The sequence below is a fragment of the Convolutriloba macropyga genome, chromosome 10 (assembly GCF_964194025.1).
Source record: "Convolutriloba macropyga chromosome 10, txConMacr16.3, whole genome shotgun sequence".
Classification (NCBI taxonomy): Eukaryota; Metazoa; Xenacoelomorpha; order Acoela; family Convolutidae; genus Convolutriloba; species Convolutriloba macropyga.
Genome location: NC_134477.1, coordinates 48,946,972 through 48,974,081, shown reverse-complemented (window position 1 = coordinate 48,974,081; position 27,110 = coordinate 48,946,972). Strand labels below are relative to the sequence as shown.

The following is a 27,110-nucleotide window of genomic DNA, read 5'->3' as shown; positions in this document are numbered from 1 at the left end:
TTTCCCTCGAAACTTTTGCCTAAGTTTTGCTCATTCATGGTCGATTATTGACAACATTATTGTTAATTTGAGTAACCATAGTAAAAAAGACGAAAACTAGACAAAAAATAAAATTTCCCTCAAACTCACTCCAATCTCCCTCCAATTTCCTTCAAACTTTTTGCCTGAGTTTTGCTCATTCATGATTGATTCTTGATGCATAATCTTCAATTTAAATAATTTAAGAAATTTCCCTCAAACTCTTTGCCTGAGTTTTGCTCATTCATGACCGATTCTTGATGCATTATCTTCAATTCGAATAATTTTTGAAATTTCCCGCAAACTTTTTGCCTGAGTTTTGCTCATTCATGATCGATTCTTGATGCATAAGTTTCAATTTGAATAATTTCCGATATTTCCTTCAAACTTTTTGCCTGAGTTTTGCTCATTCATGGTCGATTCTTGATGCATTATCTTCAATTTGAATAATTTTTGAAATTTCCCGCAAAATTTTTGCCTGAGTTTTGCTCATTCATGATTGATTCTTGATGCATAATCTTCAATTTGAATAATTTCCGAAATTTCCCTCAAAAGTTTTGCCTAAGTTTTGCTCATTCATGGTCGATTATCGACAACATAATTGTTAATTTGAGTAACCATAGTAAAAAAGACGAAAACTAGACAAAAAATAAAATTTCCCTCAAAATCACTCCAATCTCCCTCCAATTTCCCTCAAACTTTTTGCCTGAGTGTTGCTCATTCATGATCGATTCTTGATGCATAATCTTCAATTTGAATAATTTCCGAAATTTCCCTCAAAGTTTTTGACTGAGTTATGCTCATTAATGGTCAATTCTTGATGCATAATCTTCAATTTGAAGAATTTCCGCAGTTTCCCTCAAACGTTTTGCCTGAGTTTTGCTCATGCATGATCGATTCTTGATGCATAATCTTCAATTTGAATAATTTAAGAAATTTCCCTCAAAATTTTTGCCTGAGTTTTGCTCATTCATGATTGATTGTTGATGCATAATCTTCAAACTGATTATTTTCCGAAATTTCCCTCAAAATTTTTGCCTAAGTTTTGCTCACTCATGGTTGATTATTGACAACATAATCGTTAATTTGAAGAACCATAGTAAAAAAGACGAAAACTAGACAAAAAATAAAATTTCCCTCAAACTCCCTCCAATCTCCCTACAATTTCCCTCAAACTTTTTGCCTGATTTTTGCTCATTCATGATCGATTCTTGATGCATAATCTTCAATTTGAATAATTTCCGAAATTTTCCTCAAACTTTTTGCCTGAGTTTTGCCCATTCATGATTGATTCTTGATGATTAATCTTCAAACTGAATAATTTCCGAAATTTCCCTCAAAATTTTTGCTTAAGTTTTGCTCACTCATGGCCTATTATTGACAACATAATCGTTAATTTGAGGAACCATAGTAAAAAGGACGAAATCTAGACAAAAAATAAAATTTCCCTCAAATTCCCTACAATTTCCCTCAAACTTTCTGCCTGATTTTTGCTCATTCATGATCGATTCTTGATGCATAATCTTCAATTTGAATAATTTCCGAAATTTCCCTCAAACTTTTTGCCTGAGTTTTGCTCATTCATGATTGATTCTTGATGCACAATCTTCAATTTCAATAATTTCCAAAATTTCCTTCGAAATTTTTGCCTAAGTTTTTATCATTCATGGTCGATTATTGACAACATAATCGTTAATTTGAGTAACCATAGTAAAAAAGACGAAAACTAGACAAAAATATAATTTCCCTCAAACTCACTCCAATCTCCCTCCAATTTCCCTCAAATTTTTGCCTGAGTTTTGCTCATTCATGATCGATTCTTGATGCATAATCTTCAATTTGAATAATTTCCGATATTTCCCTGAAACTTTTTGCCTGAGTTTTGCTCATTCATGATTGATTCTTGATGCATAATCTTCAATTTGAATATTTTTCGAAATTTCCCGCAAAATTTTTGCCTGAGTTTTGCTCATTCATGGTCGATTATTGACAACATAATCGTAAATTTGGGTAACCATAGTAAAAAAGACAAAAACTAGACAAAAAATAAAATTAAATAGACCAAATAAATGAAGATCTGAGAAATATAAGATATGAGAAACTTTCGACGTGAGTTTTTGGTTTTCGAATTCTCATTAAGTGGAATTGGCAGTTGAAAAAGTTGAAACTGGAGAACTTGTCACTGATGAGCTCGACACTGATGACTGTACTGTCGCTATTGCATCACTGTGTTGGCTGTCATTCGACTCTGCCACAGTCACAGCTGTCGTGCTCTTTTCGGTATCTTCTGGAACAAAACTGTTTGAGCTCGAGGTACTAATAGCATTCTTTTCGTCCACAGCTTCAATGAAAATGCTCATGTCCTCAATCTCCAAGTCTAGACTCTCGTTTATCTCCCTCCAATCTAGGACTGTCAAGCACTTGATCTTTTTCTTTTCGTTCTGAAATGAGATAGTTTTATCGTCGACAAAAAATTAATTTTAAACCAACAGCTAAACGAAAGTTTGTTATGCATAAATTAAAAAATTCTGAAGATTCCTTCTAAGTTATTTTTAAGATTGTTTACTTACAAAATCTTGTAATTCTTGAAGAACTGTTTGGCACAGAGACTGGACTTTTTTATGTAGAGCTGGATTGTCAATTCCCTCCCCGTTGATGTCAGCCCAGACTGTTTTCAATTGTGTTTGCCTGGTAGAATCCACGCCTTTTTCCAACGCAGACAAAATTGATACGATCATTAGGGCTTGAAAATTGGGAAATGTAGTGTCCCAACTCCGAGATGCTATGCGTTCTCTCACAAATTTGGCTGAAGCTTTGTCTGAAAAACAAATTTGAGTCGTTGTTTTAGAGTTTTGATGATTAAGACCAAGCAAAAATTTAGAAATATTTGTTAACCTATGTCATTTTTGTGCAGGAAATTGACACCAAAGGCCGAAGTGTCTCCTACAGTTTTTTACAAAATACGGAGTCCCAGATTGCATTATGAGCGCCTCACCTTCCCTGATAATTATCTTTCTGCATTGGCCCTGGATGGCTTGATGTAGCCCAAAGAACAGTCGCCTGAATCAAACCACAAGTGAAAAAAAATTTTCGGTCGTGTTTTAGAGAATACAAAAGAAACATTTTTTTTTGCTATGAAAAAATTATATACATTACACTAACTTATCGTTGCGGAGCTGCTTATTTTCATAGAAGAGCCTCTGATTGTTGAAAGTTGGCGGCACTACGTAGAGATCCTTCACGCACATCATAAAACTATATATAAAACTGACGTACTGCTAAAGTCTATATGCCAGTTTGTTATGGCCCCATCGAAGCTTGTGAGAAGGAAAGTTTCGACGCTTGAACTTCTAAGTCGGTCAGGAAGATTGTTTTTGTTAATATGTCCCAATGAAAACTTTCTAACAAAATCGGGTATCACCCATCCCCTTTAGTTTGTTCGATTCTGAAACATCAATATCAATAGTGAATACTAACAATGAAACAATAATAGTTTTTTATTATCAAACGAAGTTAAGTAACATTTACTTGAAACATCGAAGTCAAGTACGTTCAAGTTCTCTGTGCGGGGAATTTCATCAAGTCTTGTCAGAAATTTTTGAACTGTCATAGGACGTTTTGTTTCAACGAACTAAAACAAAAATTAATTACAGAGTTTGACTTTTATGAAACTCGGAATTCCTGATGAAATATCTCCCACAATTGAAAATGATTTTTTTCTTAGAAATCCCTCTTTCATTAACTTCTATGAAATTCGGACGTGCTGTTGAAATGTCTTCCTAAATAAATTGTCATTTTTTTACTAATAAATCCCTCTTTTATTATATTTTCATATCTCATCGTTGTATGTCCGAGTATTGAATAGGCGATCAACTCTTTCTCCCTCTTCGTTTCTTGTTTTCACTTCTTCTGTGAGCAATCGTTTGATTAGTTGAGTTGAAGTGCTTGTCCTGTTTTTGATTAATGAGGAAATTGATGACTTGAAACCTGCACAAGACCAGATTGCCGGTATTACCAAACAAAAATGTTGTGGTTGTTCGACTAACTTTTCCATCTCGCAATTGTTTTTTTCAGGTTGTATTTTGTACATTGGTTCTATTTCGGGGATCAGATACAGTATTAGATGGAGGTTCTGGATTCTCATTGCGGGCATTCCAAATTCGCAAATCAGTGGCTTTCCTCCCCAATTTGTCGATTCAGCGCTTTCAGTTCTGTTTTCCTCAGCTGCACGTATACTCATGGCTGTTCTCTTGAAGATTCGGGTGCCAGACGAAATATCTGAACTGTCAATGTCTGTCACACCCATCTTGAAGTGACCCCCGAGGCATTTGAGAACGATGATCTTCCCTCCCATCTTTCGTTCTGTCTCCTCTTCTTGCAGAGATCTGCCTTTCAAACTTTTTCTTCAAGCACTGTCCCTGCAACACTAGGGAAGCTCCACTTGAAGTGTTTGATGTCCGTTAATCCTGTCAGATATTGTTTCACGTCGTTAAACTCTGGCTCGTCATGTGCCATTATTTTGTTTCTTTCCATAAGGCATTTATCTTCATTCTGACGATGTCTTTTGAAATTGAATGGGTCCTTTGCATAGAAGAAACAACGATCACAAATTTCCTTCAGCCACTTGGTTCTTTGTTTTTCGCAGGTTCTCTTGTGGTCTGGCAAACTTCCCCTGCTCACGAAGTTGTGTCCACACACTAAAAAGAGCCATAGTTTTTTTCATTTATTTGTTTTAATTCAAAATAAAAACGATTTCATTAATCCAATTATATCATATCCGCTAAACAGATCAAACAAAATGGATCAACAAATTTGGAGGGATTTTTCAGAAAAAATTTACAATACTTTTCTGTTTTTAATTCATTGAGCAATATAATTAGGTTGCAAAATATTGATTAAGTTTATTCGAGCTTTGATTAATTAGGTTTGATTTTTCTTCGAAGAAATTTGTCCTAAACCTAAACGAGGGATATTTCAGAAATAAATCACAAAAGTAATTGAACACTTCATTTCAGAGAAAGTACAATGTCCAAAAGAAGTTCACCATAGAGACTCAAGGATAACTCGATCGGCAATGGTTAGCAGACCTTGTTAGCTGTATCTTTAATTGGTTTGTTCGGTTTGTGGGAAATTTCAGAAAAAAATAACTTGACTTGAGTTTTGAGAATCCACCATTGGGGATTGGGGTAGGGTAATTCACTGTTAGAAAAACCTTTCAAAAACCGTTTGTTTCATTGATTGGTTGTTGGTCCAGCCCCCATTGGAAAGAAATGCGGAGGTCCTATCAAATACATTGAACCCTTCCACTGCAACCGTTAGTATATTTTATCAACTTTAAATTAATCAAACCTACTATTTTAAAAAATCACGACTTAAGTGCTTAATCGCAAAATTTGTATAATATTCACTAAAGAAAACCCATTCTGCAAATTTCTTTTAATAGGTTGTGATCGAACATTCAAGAGAAACGATACTCTGCAGAGGCACAAATGTGGAGCAAAGGATCGACGAAAGTTGGATCATTATTGCAGGAAGTGTTTTCAGTGGACCAAAGACGGACACAACCTGCGCAATCACACGGTAGGCATTTTGTGTGAAGACCGCTGAAATTTGATTTTAGCACAAACAGATCCAGTCTACAGCGACATCAGGCGCCATATTACTGGCACTCACAGTTTTGAACAATTTTCGGACAAAATACCCTTTAATGATGGACTTGGGGAAAGAATTCAAGAAGGAGTTGCCAAAGTAAGAGCTGAAAGACGTTCAGGGTCAATGTTGCAGCAGACATCTGCTGGGTGTGGCCCTAAGTTATGCTTGAAACGGTTCGATGCTTGAAAGGTGACCATTCGAACTGAGCCACCGGAAGCTGAGCCTGCCAACGACAACCAATCATGTGTTCCCGGGTCATCCAACGTGAACTCTGCGCCTGCTCCCGGGCCATCCAACGTGACCTCTGCGCCTGCTCCCCGGCCATCCAACGTGACCTCTGCGCCTGCTCCCGGGCCATCCGACGTGACCTCTGCGCCTGCTCCCGGACCATCCAAAGTGACCTGTGTGCCTGCTCCTAGGCGAGTGAATTTCACTACTGTTCATGTACCTGGGCCAACCATACAAACCATGATGTGGGCGGACAGGAAGGAGACCAATCAACTACACAATGGAATTGAAGAAATTTGTGAAAAATTTGAGTGCGACACAGATCTAGTAAACTCTCTCTGGGAAAAAATAATTTTTATTATTCAAGACCTAAGTCAGTGCCCTGGATCTGTCGTGCCTTTAACAAAAACGCCGAAACATAGTGCAATAAAGCTGAAACAACTTTTTATGGAACTGGACGATTAAAAAACAAGTAGCGAGGGAGAAGTGGTTTCAAGAATCGTGACTGTAAAATGAAAAGATGACATGGTAAGATGAGGGACTTTTCAGAAAACAACAAAATTGCTCTTTTTAATTGATCGGATACTAAATTAGCCTAAGAGGAACAATATGTCAGAATTTTGTTATGAGTTGTTATAACAAGAGAGATTTCTCAAAAAAGATCTCAATGGAAACTTTTTTTTCTTCTTTTTTGCCTTTCATTTTTTTTTGTTACATATCTGAGTTTTTTCTTCAGATGAAAATTTCGGAGGAAAAAATGTCACCTGCCACTTTTGCCAAAAAAATCCGCGCATGGAGAAGTCGATGGAATCAACACTATGTGGACGATTTCGACATCAGCAGTAAGTTTTCTCTGACAATTACTTTTTAACCTGTATCAAATTAGGATCCACTTGATATTTACGATTGTTTAATCACAGATTTTATTTCCTTCTTTTTGTTTGTTAGTTTCGAACACGTTGAACAATTTTGATGCGCCCAATTTTGTCGCTGCAAATTCAGTTGCTCATCAGTACAGTAGATTTCTTCCACCAGCAAAGCAAGCATCAAGTGATCAAAAAATAGCTTTCTTTAGCCAGGAGGGTGCGATCTCAAATTGGAGCCTCGCTTTGAATTCCAAAGTAATAACAGTTTTGTCTGGCAAGAGGGAGGTTTTTGTGGTGTTTTTTGGAGGAATACACAGCATTTGGTACCAGTTCAATGCCAATTTTTCAAGCTTTTGCGATACTCTTCACATGTGATCGTTTGCAAAATGTTGACGAGAAAATGGATCTGCAGCAGCTTTGGCTGAATGTCAACGGAGTGGCTCTGTCAAACGATTACTTGAGAACCATGGTCCGGTCAATTCTATGCAACTGGTTGGAGGATCTACAAGAACATGTGAGTGCCTGCGATCAATTGAATCATCGAAAATTTTCTTATATTGCATATAATTTTAGGTGCATTATGCTTCTTAAAACACGTTTCCGAAGTTACCATAGTTTTAGCAATCGCATGAAAAAGAGGCTGTGATTTTTATCTGTCAGCAAATCAATGTAGCGTTGGATCTGGACGACTTTTACGAGCAAAATTTTCCAGCTTTCTCAGCATCATCGGTCATCGGGTCCGAAGCCAAGCAAAAATCCGTTTTCAGGCCATCGAACGGCAACCTCAATATGTCCTCAAAACTTCGATTAAAAGAGGACCTGCCATGAAAATGAATTGATGGCATGGCTCAGAAAACCTTTCTCGTTAGTCGCTGTATATCTTTGAACTGTTGTATGTGTCAGATGGGTAATTATGGTAAAGTTGTGTTAATGTATAAATAGTTTTGGTTGCCATAATTATTTTTTATGGTCTGTAATCAAACATATATTTTAGGTCAATTTATGTTCAGTTCCGATAGGAGCTGAGAAAGAGAGCATCACACGGAAACGACAATAAATCTTAGCCAAGTGTTCACGCTCAATTGATTTTTTTCTGAAAAATCCCTAAGCAATTACAACTAACTTTGACAATGAATTCAATGGGTTAGATCGTCAATGAGACCCGTCCTTTTTCAGTTGGATAACATTTCACTCTTCGGCAATATCCTTTATCAGATATTCTAAGCCAACTTTTTCTCTGAACCCTTTGCTCTGACACTGATCTATAGGAGAAAGATAGTAAATCATAGTAAAATTCTAATACATTGACCATTTATAATTAAGGAACCAATAAGGAACAAATTTATAAACACTGAAACAGAGTTGAAAACTTTGCAGTCCATTGTGTCTTCATGCAGGTAATTGGTGTTATCCCTGGTGTTCCCAAAGCAAGTGTTACCGAACTTCCACGACCAAGTTGTTTCTTGTTCTCCGCATATTGTCATGTGTTGCCGAAAATTAAATTGCTTAGAAGCCAGGAGTCCACGTTCTAAAAAATGTGATTTGATATATTGATTTGATTTGATGCACAGTGAATATGAAAACTTTTTGAAAGCTCAGGAAACTTTCGGTAAATAAATTGATTTGATATTTTGATGATGCAACCTCAAGGTGAGAAGTTCTTTGAAATTAGAGTAACATTTGGGGATATTTTGTTTTGTACGTGGCAAAATTTATTAGAATCAAAACTATAAGTGGCAACTCCTATAGACTCAAAACTATCGGTGGTGAAACCTATAGACTCAAAACTAGGTGGCGAAACCAGTAGAGTCAAATTTTGAGTCTGCACCTGCCGACTCAAAATAAATCATTATTCAATAAAGAGACTGACAGTCGAATTAAATCTTGTTGCCAGCAAAATTGTGTTTTACATTAATCATTTTTAAAATTATTTCATTGATGATTAGACCTCTTGTCTTCATAGTCTCTAATCTATTCGAAAACCTCACCATGCTATCCAACTTCTTTGAAGTTAACCAAAACATTCAAGTGCTGGATCCACTGACAAAAATTTGGGAAGGGGCAACTGTCAAATGGTTCAAATCTTCGTGGGAACTTCAAGTGAGATATCAGCGGTGGTCCAAAAATGGGACAATTAAGATCCCCGATGAGCTTGCCGAATGTCGCAAATAGTGGCCAATTCGATAATGCATAACAAACGCGGCAGGCCCATTGCGGCCAGGATCGCAAAGAGCAGCAACTGCACAAGGATCATTGGGCTACATAAACGAGAACAGAGTGGTTCATGAGGGGGTACATTTTGTCGGCGAGAGCGTACGCTCAATCACTGACCTTCCACCATTGCATGAGCGAAATGCAGTGAGATCAATCACCAATGAACAGATGCGATCAGGAACAGTAGTGACTAACGATGCCTTTCTGCAGTGCATGGTGGTTCAAACAGAGCATCAACAAGAGCCCGAAGTAATCGACTACCAGCAACTCAGACCTGCAAACTGGACGTGCATGCGAGACAGGTGCCTGGCGGAATCTATAGCTTCATCACAGCCCGTTGAGAAAGAACGGAAAAAAGACCGCGTGAATGACCGTAGAGATAAAGAAGTAGTTAGGCGGCAATTGAGAAACTCAGTTGATGGTAATTTCTTTTTCCAGAACCCTAATTTGAAATTGAGGGACTTTTCAGAAATTAATTTGTTTTTCACATTTTGAAAAAAATCATCATAAAATAACTTGATGCTTGAATATAGGTAAAAGCCTGAAAAATTTGATATTCAGTAATCTCAAAGTAATTTCAAGCTCCATTCAGCAAAAATATAACTGAGGGATAATTCAGAAAATATCACAGCTGATCAATATTTTGTTCAAATGTCTTCTGTTTCAGCTCGTTTTCAGTCAGATCGCTACATTGCTCCACCCAACCCAATTGCTATTTTCCTCGGAAACATACCAGCTGAAGAGAAGTCGACCACACTTGACATTCGTTCCGGGCTTGAATGGAATTGTCAAGGTCTCCGATGAGGTTTTCGATGACAACAACAGGAAGTGTCGCATATCTTCTCTGGTATACAGGTTTCGAGATTACTGTGCGGTAGCAAAGTTGATAAGATTGCACAACGAATCACTATCAAAAAAGATTCCTGTTCTTCTGGTCAACCTTGCCAATGAAAACCACGAAGAAAACTACCACAAGAAGGTTTTCTTTGATTTACCTCAGCAAACATCAGATGCTGATATTTTATTCTTCTTGTTGTCATCAATCAAACGTAGAATTGGTTTGGATGGCAAGAAGACCTCAATACAGCTTTCAGATGAGTTTTTTCCCGTTAACGAGCAACTGAGAAAGGCGTTGGGTTTAACGGAGAACAAACATCAGATCAGATATGCCTTGAAACCAACGAAAAGTGATGACATCCCCACTTATCTCCTGGACAAAAATCTTGGTGAGAAATGGGATATCATAAAACTAGAAAGGCAGTATAATGTCATAAGAAAGATCAAAATCGTCGAATGTAGATACTACGTTTTGAAACTGCTAAAAAAAACTCTGATAAAAACTCTGATAAACAACACCCCAGATGAGGATTACAGAGCAATTGTGCAATCAAATTTAAGTGCAGCGGCTCTCTGAGTTTCATTTCACTCGCTTCTCGGGACACTTGTTTCAAGACATTGTGTCTCGGTACTCTTGTTTCAATCATTGTTTCAGCAATTCTTGTGTGTATTTTCTATGTTGTTTATTTTAGTAACATTTAGATTTAGAATCTTAATTAAATTTTCTGACAAATGCTTAACGTTTTCAGCTCGATAGATCACCGAATGCAGCCAGGTGACTGTCAATGTAGTACTGGCCGTACCTATTTACTGAAATATATGATGTACGTCCCAGTGCCACAAAAATTGATTTTTTTCCAAAAAATACCTCTGAAAAAGGGCTTTGTTTGTCAATGTGGGAGTGGCCGAATCTATTTTCACTGGTCAAATCTATTTTCATTGCCCACATCTATTTTCACTGGTCGAACCTATTTAGTGAAATATATGGTGTACGACCCAGTGCCACAAAAATTGATTTTTGTTCCGAAAAATTTCTCTGAAAAAGGCTTTGTTTGTCAATGTGGGAGCGGCCGATTCTATTTTCTTTGGCCAAAAAAGGCTTTGTTTGTTAATGTGGAAGTACTTCTCAGTATAATCAGCATAATGTGGGAGTTCGTTTTAACAAAAGTAGTAATAAAGCTTTAATAAAATCGAAGATGTTCTTAATAACAAGACAATTAATGGTTCCTTTAACAAAAGTAGTTAATAAAGCTTTAATAATCACTTTGATGCTCAAAAGGCATTAAATTAGGCTTAATTGCGGATTAAATGCGAAATCTAGCTGCATTGTGTGCGAAAAATTGATACGTAAGTTGAGCGGATGCGCGAAAAGACTCGCGCGAAAAATAGGTTATTAAGTTTGTACTTGTATTCCGCGGCTAAAATTAGGACACTTTTGCGAACACGGGATGCGATAATCCCTTCCATTTTGCCGGTTTCTGCTAAAGTAGCTATTTTCCGGTATATTGTACCACTTTCAATGTATTAACATAGTAAAAACGAACACGATCTGCCCGTGATGATTTGGGTATACCTCTGCACTGTAATGCGTTCAACTACAAAATGAGTTTTTATCTCATAAGAGATGTACCGCTGTCCTCAAAGAGTATTTAAATTTTGAAAAGCAATTTTGAACCATTGATTCAGCAAGATACGATGAAAAATACATGCAATAAAATGTGCACATGCAATAAAAATTTATGCAATAAAACGGGACCCAGCTAAAACACCGAAGTTTTAGAAGTGAAATATATAAATTCTAGACGCCTTTAGGCAATATTAGGCAACAACTTACATGGTTTCCAATCCATAAAACAATTCCTTTGTTATGCTCAATTGAGCTGTTACCTTGGTCTTCAAATTAGATATCCCGTGATTTTCCTCTACTGTTTTGTTATACTTTATCTTATTGAATAGTTCGAACTGAGCCACCGGAAGCTGAGCCTGCCAACGACAACCAATCATGTGTTCCCGGGTCATCCAACGTGAACTCTGCGCCTGCTCCCGGGCCATCCAACGTGACCTCTGCGCCTGCTCCCCGGCCATCCAACGTGACCTCTGCGCCTGCTCCCGGGCCATCCGACGTGACCTCTGCGCCTGCTCCCGGACCATCCAAAGTGACCTGTGTGCCTGCTCCTAGGCGAGTGAATTTCACTACTGTTCATGTACCTGGGCCAACCATACAAACCATGATGTGGGCGGACAGGAAGGAGACCAATCAACTACACAATGGAATTGAAGAAATTTGTGAAAAATTTGAGTGCGACACAGATCTAGTAAACTCTCTCTGGGAAAAAATAATTTTTATTATTCAAGACCTAAGTCAGTGCCCTGGATCTGTCGTGCCTTTAACAAAAACGCCGAAACATAGTGCAATAAAGCTGAAACAACTTTTTATGGAACTGGACGATTAAAAAACAAGTAGCGAGGGAGAAGTGGTTTCAAGAATCGTGACTGTAAAATGAAAAGATGACATGGTAAGATGAGGGACTTTTCAGAAAACAACAAAATTGCTCTTTTTAATTGATCGGATACTAAATTAGCCTAAGAGGAACAATATGTCAGAATTTTGTTATGAGTTGTTATAACAAGAGAGATTTCTCAAAAAAGATCTCAATGGAAACTTTTTTTTCTTCTTTTTTGCCTTTCATTTTTTTTTGTTACATATCTGAGTTTTTTCTTCAGATGAAAATTTCGGAGGAAAAAATGTCACCTGCCACTTTTGCCAAAAAAATCCGCGCATGGAGAAGTCGATGGAATCAACACTATGTGGACGATTTCGACATCAGCAGTAAGTTTTCTCTGACAATTACTTTTTAACCTGTATCAAATTAGGATCCACTTGATATTTACGATTGTTTAATCACAGATTTTATTTCCTTCTTTTTGTTTGTTAGTTTCGAACACGTTGAACAATTTTGATGCGCCCAATTTTGTCGCTGCAAATTCAGTTGCTCATCAGTACAGTAGATTTCTTCCACCAGCAAAGCAAGCATCAAGTGATCAAAAAATAGCTTTCTTTAGCCAGGAGGGTGCGATCTCAAATTGGAGCCTCGCTTTGAATTCCAAAGTAATAACAGTTTTGTCTGGCAAGAGGGAGGTTTTTGTGGTGTTTTTTGGAGGAATACACAGCATTTGGTACCAGTTCAATGCCAATTTTTCAAGCTTTTGCGATACTCTTCACATGTGATCGTTTGCAAAATGTTGACGAGAAAATGGATCTGCAGCAGCTTTGGCTGAATGTCAACGGAGTGGCTCTGTCAAACGATTACTTGAGAACCATGGTCCGGTCAATTCTATGCAACTGGTTGGAGGATCTACAAGAACATGTGAGTGCCTGCGATCAATTGAATCATCGAAAATTTTCTTATATTGCATATAATTTTAGGTGCATTATGCTTCTTAAAACACGTTTCCGAAGTTACCATAGTTTTAGCAATCGCATGAAAAAGAGGCTGTGATTTTTATCTGTCAGCAAATCAATGTAGCGTTGGATCTGGACGACTTTTACGAGCAAAATTTTCCAGCTTTCTCAGCATCATCGGTCATCGGGTCCGAAGCCAAGCAAAAATCCGTTTTCAGGCCATCGAACGGCAACCTCAATATGTCCTCAAAACTTCGATTAAAAGAGGACCTGCCATGAAAATGAATTGATGGCATGGCTCAGAAAACCTTTCTCGTTAGTCGCTGTATATCTTTGAACTGTTGTATGTGTCAGATGGGTAATTATGGTAAAGTTGTGTTAATGTATAAATAGTTTTGGTTGCCATAATTATTTTTTATGGTCTGTAATCAAACATATATTTTAGGTCAATTTATGTTCAGTTCCGATAGGAGCTGAGAAAGAGAGCATCACACGGAAACGACAATAAATCTTAGCCAAGTGTTCACGCTCAATTGATTTTTTTCTGAAAAATCCCTAAGCAATTACAACTAACTTTGACAATGAATTCAATGGGTTAGATCGTCAATGAGACCCGTCCTTTTTCAGTTGGATAACATTTCACTCTTCGGCAATATCCTTTATCAGATATTCTAAGCCAACTTTTTCTCTGAACCCTTTGCTCTGACACTGATCTATAGGAGAAAGATAGTAAATCATAGTAAAATTCTAATACATTGACCATTTATAATTAAGGAACCAATAAGGAACAAATTTATAAACACTGAAACAGAGTTGAAAACTTTGCAGTCCATTGTGTCTTCATGCAGGTAATTGGTGTTATCCCTGGTGTTCCCAAAGCAAGTGTTACCGAACTTCCACGACCAAGTTGTTTCTTGTTCTCCGCATATTGTCATGTGTTGCCGAAAATTAAATTGCTTAGAAGCCAGGAGTCCACGTTCTAAAAAATGTGATTTGATATATTGATTTGATTTGATGCACAGTGAATATGAAAACTTTTTGAAAGCTCAGGAAACTTTCGGTAAATAAATTGATTTGATATTTTGATGATGCAACCTCAAGGTGAGAAGTTCTTTGAAATTAGAGTAACATTTGGGGATATTTTGTTTTGTACGTGGCAAAATTTATTAGAATCAAAACTATAAGTGGCAACTCCTATAGACTCAAAACTATCGGTGGTGAAACCTATAGACTCAAAACTAGGTGGCGAAACCAGTAGAGTCAAATTTTGAGTCTGCACCTGCCGACTCAAAATAAATCATTATTCAATAAAGAGAGTGACAGTCGAATTAAATCTTGTTGCCAGCAAAATTGTGTTTTACATTAATCATTTTTAAAATTATTTCATTGATGATTAGACCTCTTGTCTTCATAGTCTCTAATCTATTCGAAAACCTCACCATGCTATCCAACTTCTTTGAAGTTAACCAAAACATTCAAGTGCTGGATCCACTGACAAAAATTTGGGAAGGGGCAACTGTCAAATGGTTCAAATCTTCGTGGGAACTTCAAGTGAGATATCAGCGGTGGTCCGAAAATGGGACAATTAAGATCCCCGATGAGCTTGCCGAATGTCGCAAATAGTGGCCAATTCGATAATGCATAACAAACGCGGCAGGCCCATTGCGGCCAGGATCGCAAAGAGCAGCAACTGCACAAGGATCATTGGGCTACATAAAGGAGAACAGAGTGGTTCATGAGGGGGTACATTTTGTCGGCGAGAGCGTACGCTCAATCACTGACCTTCCACCATTGCATGAGCGAAATGCAGTGAGATCAATCACCAATGAACAGATGCGATCAGGAACAGTAGTGACTAACGATGCCTTTCTGCAGTGCATGGTGGTTCAAACAGAGCATCAACAAGAGCCCGAAGTAATCGACTACCAGCAACTCAGACCTGCAAACTGGACGTGCATGCGAGACAGGTGCCTGGCGGAATCTATAGCTTCATCACAGCCCGTTGAGAAAGAACGGAAAAAAGACCGCGTGAATGACCGTAGAGATAAAGAAGTAGTTAGGCGGCAATTGAGAAACTCAGTTGATGGTAATTTCTTTTTCCAGAACCCTAATTTGAAATTGAGGGACTTTTCAGAAATTAATTTGTTTTTCACATTTTGAAAAAAATCATCATAAAATAACTTGATGCTTGAATATAGGTAAAAGCCTGAAAAATTTGATATTCAGTAATCTCAAAGTAATTTCAAGCTCCATTCAGCAAAAATATAACTGAGGGATAATTCAGAAAATATCACAGCTGATCAATATTTTGTTCAAATGTCTTCTGTTTCAGCTCGTTTTCAGTCAGATCGCTACATTGCTCCACCCAACCCAATTGCTATTTTCCTCGGAAACATACCAGCTGAAGAGAAGTCGACCACACTTGACATTCGTTCCGGGCTTGAATGGAATTGTCAAGGTCTCCGATGAGGTTTTCGATGACAACAACAGGAAGTGTCGCATATCTTCTCTGGTATACAGGTTTCGAGATTACTGTGCGGTAGCAAAGTTGATAAGATTGCACAACGAATCACTATCAAAAAAGATTCCTGTTCTTCTGGTCAACCTTGCCAATGAAAACCACGAAGAAAACTACCACAAGAAGGTTTTCTTTGATTTACCTCAGCAAACATCAGATGCTGATATTTTATTCTTCTTGTTGTCATCAATCAAACGTAGAATTGGTTTGGATGGCAAGAAGACCTCAATACAGCTTTCAGATGAGTTTTTTCCCGTTAACGAGCAACTGAGAAAGGCGTTGGGTTTAACGGAGAACAAACATCAGATCAGATATGCCTTGAAACCAACGAAAAGTGATGACATCCCCACTTATCTCCTGGACAAAAATCTTGGTGAGAAATGGGATATCATAAAACTAGAAAGGCAGTATAATGTCATAAGAAAGATCAAAATCGTCGAATGTAGATACTACGTTTTGAAACTGCTAAAAAAAACTCTGATAAAAACTCTGATAAACAACACCCCAGATGAGGATTACAGAGCAATTGTGCAATCAAATTTAAGTGCAGCGGCTCTCTGAGTTTCATTTCACTCGCTTCTCGGGACACTTGTTTCAAGACATTGTGTCTCGGTACTCTTGTTTCAATCATTGTTTCAGCAATTCTTGTGTGTATTTTCTATGTTGTTTATTTTAGTAACATTTAGATTTAGAATCTTAATTAAATTTTCTGACAAATGCTTAACGTTTTCAGCTCGATAGATCACCGAATGCAGCCAGGTGACTGTCAATGTAGTACTGGCCGTACCTATTTACTGAAATATATGATGTACGTCCCAGTGCCACAAAAATTGATTTTTTTCCAAAAAATACCTCTGAAAAAGGGCTTTGTTTGTCAATGTGGGAGTGGCCGAATCTATTTTCACTGGTAAAATCTATTTTCATTGCCCACATCTATTTTCACTGGTCGAACCTATTTAGTGAAATATATGGTGTACGACCCAGTGCCACAAAAATTGATTTTTGTTCCGAAAAATTTCTCTGAAAAAGGCTTTGTTTGTCAATGTGGGAGCGGCCGATTCTATTTTCTTTGGCCAAAAAAGGCTTTGTTTGTTAATGTGGAAGTACTTCTCAGTATAATCAGCATAATGTGGGAGTTCGTTTTAACAAAAGTAGTAATAAAGCTTTAATAAAATCGAAGATGTTCTTAATAACAAGACAATTAATGGTTCCTTTAACAAAAGTAGTTAATAAAGCTTTAATAATCACTTTGATGCTCAAAAGGCATTAAATTAGGCTTAATTGCGGATTAAATGCGAAATCTAGCTGCATTGTGTGCGAAAAATTGATACGTAAGTTGAGCGGATGCGCGAAAAGACTCGCGCGAAAAATAGGTTATTAAGTTTGTACTTGTATTCCGCGGCTAAAATTAGGACACTTTTGCGAACACGGGATGCGATAATCCCTTCCATTTTGCCGGTTTCTGCTAAAGTAGCTATTTTCCGGTATATTGTACCACTTTCAATGTATTAACATAGTAAAAACGAACACGATCTGCCCGTGATGATTTGGGTATACCTCTGCACTGTAATGCGTTCAACTACAAAATGAGTTTTTATCTCATAAGAGATGTACCGCTGTCCTCAAAGAGTATTTAAATTTTGAAAAGCAATTTTGAACCATTGATTCAGCAAGATACGATGAAAAATACATGCAATAAAATGTGCACATGCAATAAAAATTTATGCAATAAAACGGGACCCAGCTAAAACACCGAAGTTTTAGAAGTGAAATATATAAATTCTAGACGCCTTTAGGCAATATTAGGCAACAACTTACATGGTTTCCAATCCATAAAACAATTCCTTTGTTATGCTCAATTGAGCTGTTACCTTGGTCTTCAAATTAGATATCCCGTGATTTTCCTCTACTGTTTTGTTATACTTTATCTTATTGAATAGTTTAGGATTCGCGTTGCGAATACTTTGTCTCAAGAATGTGTTAGGAATTGCTGAGCGAATACACAAATAATTGTGTTTTACGAATTCTGATTATTGGAAACGCGGTGCGAATCCACTGCTAAGTTTAACTCAGGAATATGAAGAGCGTTTGCAGAGTAACTTGAATTCAGACTTAAATTTAGCTTAAATTTCATTTTAGCTTAAATTTCATTTTCTGCATCCCAAACAGATAGTTCTCTTTCTTGTTCATATTCGTGATATCTAACTCTTGAATCTGGTGGCGAAACTTGGCCAATTTGAATGTCCGGTCTTGGGGGAGAGGGGATTCTTGAATGTTCCGCACTTTGAATCATGGCTATCACTGTATTCGCGTTTGCTGCATCCTTCTTCTCTTTTTTCGATTTGCGTTTTTTCTGTTTGCCTGAACTAGTAGAGGTCAGAGAACTGGTTGGTGAAATATCCGCGTCTGTGAAGCCGTAAAATTGGGGCCGATTTCGTTTTCGGTTCCTTGTTGTTTTTGCGGGTCGGAATGTGTGTCTTGATTCTGCTGGTTTTGAGAAGAAGACATTTGTGGAGAGGGTACTATTGATATCAGTTGTTGTTCCTGAGCTGTCGCGTTATCATTGTCATTGATTGAAGCTGCATTTCGACGTCATTTGGGCTGCGGTTTTGAAGGTTTGCGTACGGTGAGGGCTCAAGAAACGTTTGAGTTGACAGAGGAAACCACTGAAGTAGTGTCTCGATGTCGGTGTCGAATTTTGATTTCCCCTCGCTTTTGCTTCTTAATGTCGTTGCTGTGTTTGGCTATCTTTATTTCTGTTGTTTACTCATAGGGCACAGGACGCCTTTGTGCGTATGCCCAGAGATTAGTGGATCTTTCAGCTTTGGTGCCAAACTTTGCCAAATCACTATCTCTGAGTTTAACTGGTGATCGCCCCAGTTCGTTAATTATTGTTGGCGTGGGGAATGATTTAGTGGCGAATGATCCGGGTTTTAAAACTTCGTATAGCCCAGCGAGCTGTCTTTTTGCCCTCTTTTTGTTTGGTAGTTTTCGCGCTAGCTTCACATTTAATGACTTTTCCGTTCTCGGAATGGGGTTCGTGAGTTTGGGGTGTATTATGAACCGCGATTCCTTATTGTCGGAGTCACGATAGCGGAAGCCTGCATCTTGTTGTGCCTTGTTCATTGCTGTCTCAATTTCCAGATCGCTTCTCTCAGGATTGACCCATCCAGCATCATCGAGGATTTGTCTACAGGAACTGTATCAGCATCTAAATAGTGAATAATAATTTTTTCATATGTTAAGTTTAAACTTGATGGACATGTGCTAATATTGCGCAAAGGAGTATTCACCAAACGACCAAAATGAGCTTCAAACGGAGTTATCTGTGTTGTTTTCTGTCTTGTTACTCGTAAGTCAGAAATTATTTGTTTAATTGCTTTAGATGTTGAAAATGAATCTTTATTTTCAGTTTTCATACAGGATAACCGCCGTTTAATTGTCTGTATCATTCGCTCCACTAATCAAATTGCTCTATGATCTCCGACCGGCGCGTCGAGAATGTTAATATTATTTTCATTACAGTAGTTTGTAACTTGTTTACCTACTAAACAAGTGGCTTGATCTAAACGGATTGTTCGCGGAATTCCATGAGTATAAGCGTAATCGCGGAGAAATTTTACCACATTTGTCCCATTTGCATATTCAAAAATTCGAGCTGTCGGATACTTTGAATAACGATCAATGCATGCCAAAAAGTAAATATCTTTATCTTTGTCATTTGTTATCGGACGCCCAAAGTCAATTTGAATTTCTTCATTTGGTTGTTGACAAGCCTTATGCGGATACCATTTAGATTTTGGTATAACAGGTTTTAAATTCTTACCAGTATCTGTACACGGAACGCAAACTGATGCTTTGGCTAGAATCTCTCTATGCATATATGGCCACCATGCATACTGAGATAGTGAAATCATGCCCCAACTACCAGGGTGGGTCATGTGAATGGATTCCAGTACCGCTTCCTTTATCGAATTGGGTATGGCGACGCGCTCGTCAACACACAAGCAACCGGACTTCACGTGAAGGTCCTTCCAAAACGAATGTATGTAAGGGCTGACTTCTTTACAGCGGTTCTCGTCGTCTTGGAGGACACAATCTCTAATTTCCTTTAATACTGCGTCCTTACTTGTTAGAACCGCTAGGAATGATTTTGTAAAGAGTTGATTTAAATTACTTTCAAAGATTTCCTCTGTGGACAATTCAATGTCTTGAAATTCGGGTGATGATGAAATTGGGGCATGAATGTTAGGGCTCGTGCTAGTTGTCGCTATTGGGGTTGATTGAGTGCGGAATGTTACTTTGGGAGCATTAGTAGGAGTTGGGGGGTTAGATTGAGGCACTTCTTTTGCAGACATTATTATGTGGTTTTCATTTTTTTTTCTGCTTTTGCGGCAAAATTACATTTAAAATTATTTGACTGGATTTGCGATGCGGATGCAGTAGTGTTTTGAATCAATTGATTTGCACGGCAATTAAAGTTAGAAATGAATTCGGAATTGTAATTGTTTACTTGTGCTCGAGTAATGAGTGGATTAATTGAGGCATTTGAATTATTCGTGCTCATTTTAGCAGGTTTGCAAAAGTGGACGCGCGTCTTGTTTACTTGTTGCTTATAATTACTGGTTATGTGCCGCTTTTGTAAAGGAATTTTATTCGCGTGACTAAATAAAGATGTAATTGCGTCGCGAATACGGGAAATTGTTGCTACCATGAATTCCTCATCGTATTGATTGACACTTTTAGCGTTTTGATTTGGTTGTCGCGAAATATAATCAACTAAGCCCATTCTAGTACCAGGAATATGTTCGATGTTAAAATCAAATGGTAACAAACGGTCAATCCATCGTGTTAATCTACTGTTGTAGGATTTATTAGAGCGGTGTGATTTTAAGACTGAAAGAAGTGCTCTGTGGTCTGTTAAAACTGTGAAAGTCTTCCCAAAGAGATAAAGTTTAAAATATTCAATGGCCCAAACCACCCCAAGTAATTCGAGTTCATTTATACTATAGCGTTCTTCATTGCTATTAAGAAAACGAGATGCAAAAGCTACTGTTTTCCACCCTTCACAATCTAATTGTTCAAGCGCAGCGCCTAAGCCTTGGCGGGATGCGTCGCATTTGATTCGCGTTTCCAGTGTTGGGTTAAAATGAGTATTTTCTGTAGCGTTTGCAATAACAGTTTTGATGTGTTCAAAATGTAATTGATGATTTTCATTCCAAATAAATTTTTCGTTTTTCTTTAATAAGGGCCGAAGAGGGTGGCATATTTTGGCAAAATTAGGTATAAATTTGCTTAAATGATGAACGCTACCTAAGAATGACCGTAATTGTTTCAATGTTTTTGGAGCTTTGATTTCCGCAATTGCCGCTGTTTTAGATTCTATAGGTTTAACACCACTTTGTGAGAATGTCAAGCCAAGCCAATTTATTTGATGTTTTGCGAAGTGACATTTGCTTAAATTAATTCTAAGGTTATCCGCTTCGAGTTTTTGCAGACATTTGTACACGTATTTGAGGTGCGATTCCTTGGTGCCTTTGCTAACTACAATTATGTCATCCAGAAAACAGTATGTGTTAGTCAGCCCAACCAATGTGTAATCCATTGCCTTTTGAAACTCGGCCGGCATATCCGTAAGGCCATAAAATCCCGTTTTAAAACGATACGTACCTGTTGCTTCACGCAAATGATATTAAATTTACAATGACGTGCGGTATCCGGATGCAGCTTTAGTTGGCTATAGGCATATTTTAAATCGATCGTTGAAAAATAGACATTATCTCCCAGATTTGAATTATTAATATGTTGTGAAATTGAATCGATAAGACTATCTATATTTGGTATTTGGTACTTGTTTTTGTGGATCGCTTTATTTAATATTTTCGAATCAAGAGCTAATTTTACAGATTTGTCCTTTTTGACCGTAATCACAATGGGAGAAATGAAGTTTTTATCCGAACATTCTTGTAGTTTTTCAATGTGTCCTTGATCAGAAAGTTTCTTTAGCTCAGCGGATACTTTGTCTAATAAGTTTATAGGAACACGGCGGCCTTTTTGGTGTGATGGAGTATAATGTTTGTGGAATTTTGGAACGAACTGTATGTACTTTGGACTTAACAATTCTAGAGATTAGGTCAGGATAATCAGTAGCAATCTGTTTTTTGATTGGGCAATATTCTTGATCTACCTGATTGATTGTTATATGATTATTTGATTGTTGTATTGAGAGTTCAAGAGCTGGAAACAAATCTCTACCCAATAGAGAACGATGTGCATCCGCCACTACTTGAATTTCTATTGGATTCGCGTACCAATTGCTGCTTTGAATTGAAGTTTGGAGAATGCCCACCGTATGAATAGGCTCGTTTGAAAATGTTTTCAATTATTTAGGATTCGCTTCGCGTATCCACTTCGATTTTGAGTCATGGGAAATGATGGAGTTCGCCAAGGATTCATTTATTATTGTGCATACGCTGCCCGAATCCACCAAAACATTTGCTGATGTATTGCCGAAAATTACAGGAAGATTGATTGCGTCCACCGAAGTTGTGGAATCTGTTGAAGATACTATTGCTACACAATTATCTTCATCTGAAGAATAGTTTGACTCCAAATCAGGATCAAAATTAGCCGAAATTTGATTGACATCTTCATTTTGGTCATCTTTTTCTACGTTATTGACCCGTGGCTTAGGTTTTGGGCACGATTTGGGATCTTTAGGTTTGCGACAAACCTTTGCGGAGTGGTTTTCAATACCACAGTTATTGCATCTTTTTCCCCGAGCGGGACATTTATTACGGTGGTCAGAGGTCCAACGAGATCCACAGAAATGACAGGTTGTAGGCTTTTTCCGTGCTGTTGTATTCATATTGGAGAAAGGGGTAGCATTCGCGATGCGCATCCGTTGCACTTGGTTAACAGTTGAATGTGACTCGGTTTTACTTGCATTCATCTTTAGTTGGTTGAGCGTACCCACCTCGATATTAATTGCTATTGACAATGCTTTTTCCGGGTCAACTGTTTCTTTAAGAAGCTCCTTTTGAATGTCTTCATTTTGCATGTTCGCGATAAAGACGTCCCGGATGATAGTGTCTCCTTTATCTCCTAGATCACAGTTTTCCGAAAGTTCTTTGAGATGTCCATAGAACTTCTCAATAGGTTCTCCCTTTTGCTGTTTTCGTGTAAGGAAGAGGTATCTATCGAAGGTTATATTGTGGATCCGAATGAAAGTTGTATATAGAACATCCCAAAGATCCTTCGTTGAGATTGTTTCGAGATTGACGGTCGAATTCTTTGAGTTGAATACGCGCCGCCCTTCCATGCCTAAGCTCAAGTACATCAAAGAAGATGCTTTCCGATCACATAACTTCCACGGTTTGTCACCGCAAAGTATGCCGACTGCTATAACACGTTGACACTGATTTTTCCACGGTGTTTTTGCCTGCTCATTGCGGGTACGTCGGTCTCGCTCTGACAGGAGGCAAGAGAACATGTTCTGGAGGGTCCACCAAGAGGAGGTCCACTTCAATTCCTTCTCGGGCGAGGATTGCGAGTTTCAATTGTATTCTCCAATATTCCCAGCGAATTGGGGGTTCTAGTGTCGCCTTTTCCCAAAAGGGTTGAATTCCAAGTGGGGATTTGCCGCTGTCCTTTGTCGCTGACTGCGCCATGTTATACTTTTTCTTATTGAATAGTTTAGGATTCGCGTTGCGAATACTTTGTCTCAAGAATGTGTTAGGAATTGCTGAGCGAAAACACAAATAATTGTGTTTTACGAATTCTGATTATTGGAAACGCGGTGCGAATCCACTGCTAAGTTTAACTCAGGAATATGAAGAGAGTTTGCAGAGTAACTTGAATTCAGACTGACTAAGTTAGATTATGATTACTTATAATAAACTAGCATGAACAAAATATGAAATAAATTAGTAGACTAACGGGAATATTAATATAGGTAAATAAATAGAAGTCATAACTTTTAGTTATAAAAACACATGAGATAATTATAGATATAGAGGATAACTAACACATAAAGGTTTCGATATATATTTAGGTATCCATACGTATCACATGTATGCTGAGTACATTAGAATCATATCCGAATTTTTTGGAGAAAATGTGTACAGTCAATTTTCAAAGAAGTTTTTTCCTAGATAAAAAGTTAGATTATAACGTCGTGTTAATGGGCGTTTTTTCCTTGATCCTTATATCACATAGACAGGAAACAGATTTAGGATGTTGATTGCTAAAAAATTCTGTTTCTCTGTTGTTTAGTTGTCAATTTAATACCCGTCACACCAAATGGAACAAAACATAGCCTTGCGGAGATAGGTCTTGACTTCAACGGGTTTTTCCAAAACTTTTTTTCACAGCGAAGCCAACTTTTTCATGCGTTGCATGCGTCAAAACATCAAACATTCAGCAGTAAAGACCAATATGATGAGAACGGGCGTCAACAAAAGAACAACAGAAACCTCGCAAGAAGCCTCATATTAGGTCAGCTCTCATCTATTTTCTTCTTTTTGTTTTAGAACTGTTGTTTTTTTTATTTTGTTTTTATCTACGGTGTTTTGTTAAAAATGTCGACTAGTGTCGTTTTTGGCATTTCGCTCACAGGATGAGGTCCGCAACCCACCAAAAGTATTGGCCAGATTGAACAGACACCGACAATCCTTGGCCTAAATCAATATGACTTTGTTGCCAATAGCCAAACTGAAAAAAACTTTGTACAGGCTTTCGGTCTAAATAAGCAGACCTCAGGCCGGAAGACTGGTAAAACAATTGGCCCGACCAAAAATTGGGTATTGGTTAGAAAGGACAGACCAAATTGATTTTGTCGGCCAGGTCGATAAGTCTCAAGCATGGGTATTGGCCAGATCAAACAGACCCAAATGTTGTAGTCGACCAGATCGAAATAGGGGGTATTGACCAGACCAAACGGCGCTCAACCAATCGAGAAGGAATTCAAAGATATTTTAGCAACTAGTTGTTTCAATTGAACTCTGGATCACAAGCGATTAAAATCATAATTTTTGTCTTCAAAGTGCACTATCATTTAGAAAGTTTTTTTTGAAATTTTATATTCTGCCAACTTTTTACTGTTTCTGCAACAACTTAAACGTCAATTTGTCACTAAAATCCAAGTTAAATGTCTGAAATTTTAATACCGTCAAGTCCAACTTAAAACGTAAACCATGCATGATAATCGTTTTTGTTTTTCAGAGCGTGCCTAAGTTTTAAACCGACAAAACCGACGCTTCCTGCGTTGAAAACTCACGAGAACGTACGCTTCTTACATTTTAAAAACGACGAAAACCGACGCTTTCTGGGTCCCTAGTCCGACGAAAATCGATGTTCACTTACTTTTAAAACCGACGAATACCTACGCTTCGTACTTTTTAAAATTGGCGTTTCTTAGGTTTCAAAACCGACGAACTGACGCTTTTAAAAACTTTTCCAAATCGACAAAAACAGAGCCTTCTTTTGTTTAAATCGGACGAAACCGAAGAAAAAATCATAAGGTTTTGATCGACTATGGCGAAATAAAAGGACGAAAACCGACATTTCTTACGTTGGGTTCCATCAAAACTCTCAACTAATCTCAGCTCCGGAGAGAGCATTTTTTGACAACTTCAAATATTATAGTTAATATATATATATATAAGAAAGAACCTCACCTGATACAGACGTCCAGCACAATTACCCTCTGAAATCTGCAACACATCTTGACACAGACTTCAATGTTGAGGCATCCCCGATAAATTTACATGACCAGGCAAGAAAAATTTCTACTGTTTTAAAGTAAGCAGTTGTTGAAAAAAAATTTTATGTGAAAGCGATAGTTTGAAATAAATAAGGCAAAAGTGTGTCTATTCAAGAAACAAGCTGAAGATATCTAGGGTTTGATCCGAAAGATGACAAATCTGACGCCACTCTCGACAAATCAGCAAAGAATTCGTTCAATTTACTTCATCTGTACTATATAAAATATAGATTAAGCAAGTTTTTAGCAATTGTTGACTAATGAAGCATTATTGAAATCAGATATTTCATTATTGAATTCACACGGCACTGGGTGTTTTTTTCTAAGTGGTAATGTCTTAGTAAGAAAAAACAACAGAACGGAACAGCTAATTCTCCTAAGATCGAGCAGTCGATAGTTACAAAAAAGAAGCATCCAAAAATGAATCTTCCGCGTGAAGTCCGGACTATCAGATCACGCTCACAGTTTAAACGCATGATAAAACAGCATCTGCTCCAACTATTCAAACTTGTACGTTGGGAAGGAACGTTTGTGGTTTCAAAAGTTATTTTTACCTTTAAAAAAACGGAACCAATAATTTTTATTTTAAAAATTGTACTAATTTTGCATATAACACTTTAAACTTGTAATATTTAACCCCTGAGTTATGGTTTCAATTTATTTGTTTCAAAAAAGAGAAACATGAAATGTCAGTCATCTCTCTCACTACATGTTCTCAGCTACTTGTTTCCTTAATGAAAACAGTAACTGTTAAAAGACCGTCGCGCAATCAGGAGCTTTTTTCAATGTTAGAAAAGAACTTATTGAGACTCTTTAAAAAAGAAGTTATACATCTGTTCCACGAAATTTTTAAATACAGTATAACTTTGTGTGGGAGATCCCGGTTGTCTATAGAACCTCAATAAGAAGAACTTTTATTGTAATTTTGTAGAGACAAAACTAGGCGCATATTCGGAAACTTGCGAATTAAGCAAAAAAACTTAAACTAAGTATTTTTCATCAGATCAAGGTGTTATTTCAAATCCAGTAGGTCATGTTTCGGGAAATCCCCAGTGTGCGTTCAGTCTGTATCGGAAAAAAATTTTATGCTGCAGCATGCTGTAGAAAAGTCAATTTTCAAAACATTTTTTTTTCATACATGAAATTTATGTCCTCTTTACTAAAAGAGAACAAAAAAATCATGAAATACAACCAAACTTGGTAATGGAAATCCCTAGTAAAAATAGAACCTAGAGCATTTTGTTATCTGCTTATTCGCGAACAAAAATGTCAAAAAATTGCTTCTAGGCAAGGTGAAACAAAAATTGACACTCTACAAACTCTTCCTGAAGTTGACTCTGTATACATTAGGGATCTCACACATCAGGTTTGGTCGGGTTTTATTTCCTTCCTTAAACGACACAAATTATTTTTGAATTCTTTTCCCCCAAACAAGCTGCGACAAATTTTTCTTTTACTGGGACTCTACATACACTGGGCGTCTCCCATTTTAAATCGACTTTTAACTGATTATCACCTTGACTCGAAAAAACTCTTACAATTTCAAGTGATAACTTTCCAAATGTCCAGAATTACTTATAGGAAACAATTTTTTTTTGTTTTGCTTTGCGA

At 37.5% G+C, this 27,110-nt stretch overlaps 1 protein-coding gene across 1 annotated transcript in view; it reads right to left on the bottom strand.

Moving 5' to 3' along the window:
* The window catches only part of LOC142348057 (uncharacterized), a 154,699-nt gene that overhangs the window by 104,507 nt on the left and 23,082 nt on the right, over nucleotides 1-27,110 (bottom strand). The window contains exon 3 of the mRNA XM_075399224.1: nucleotides 25,414-25,471. Coding sequence (XP_075255339.1) covers nucleotides 25,414-25,471 — 58 coding nt within the window. The remainder of the gene's footprint in view (nucleotides 1-25,413; nucleotides 25,472-27,110) is intronic.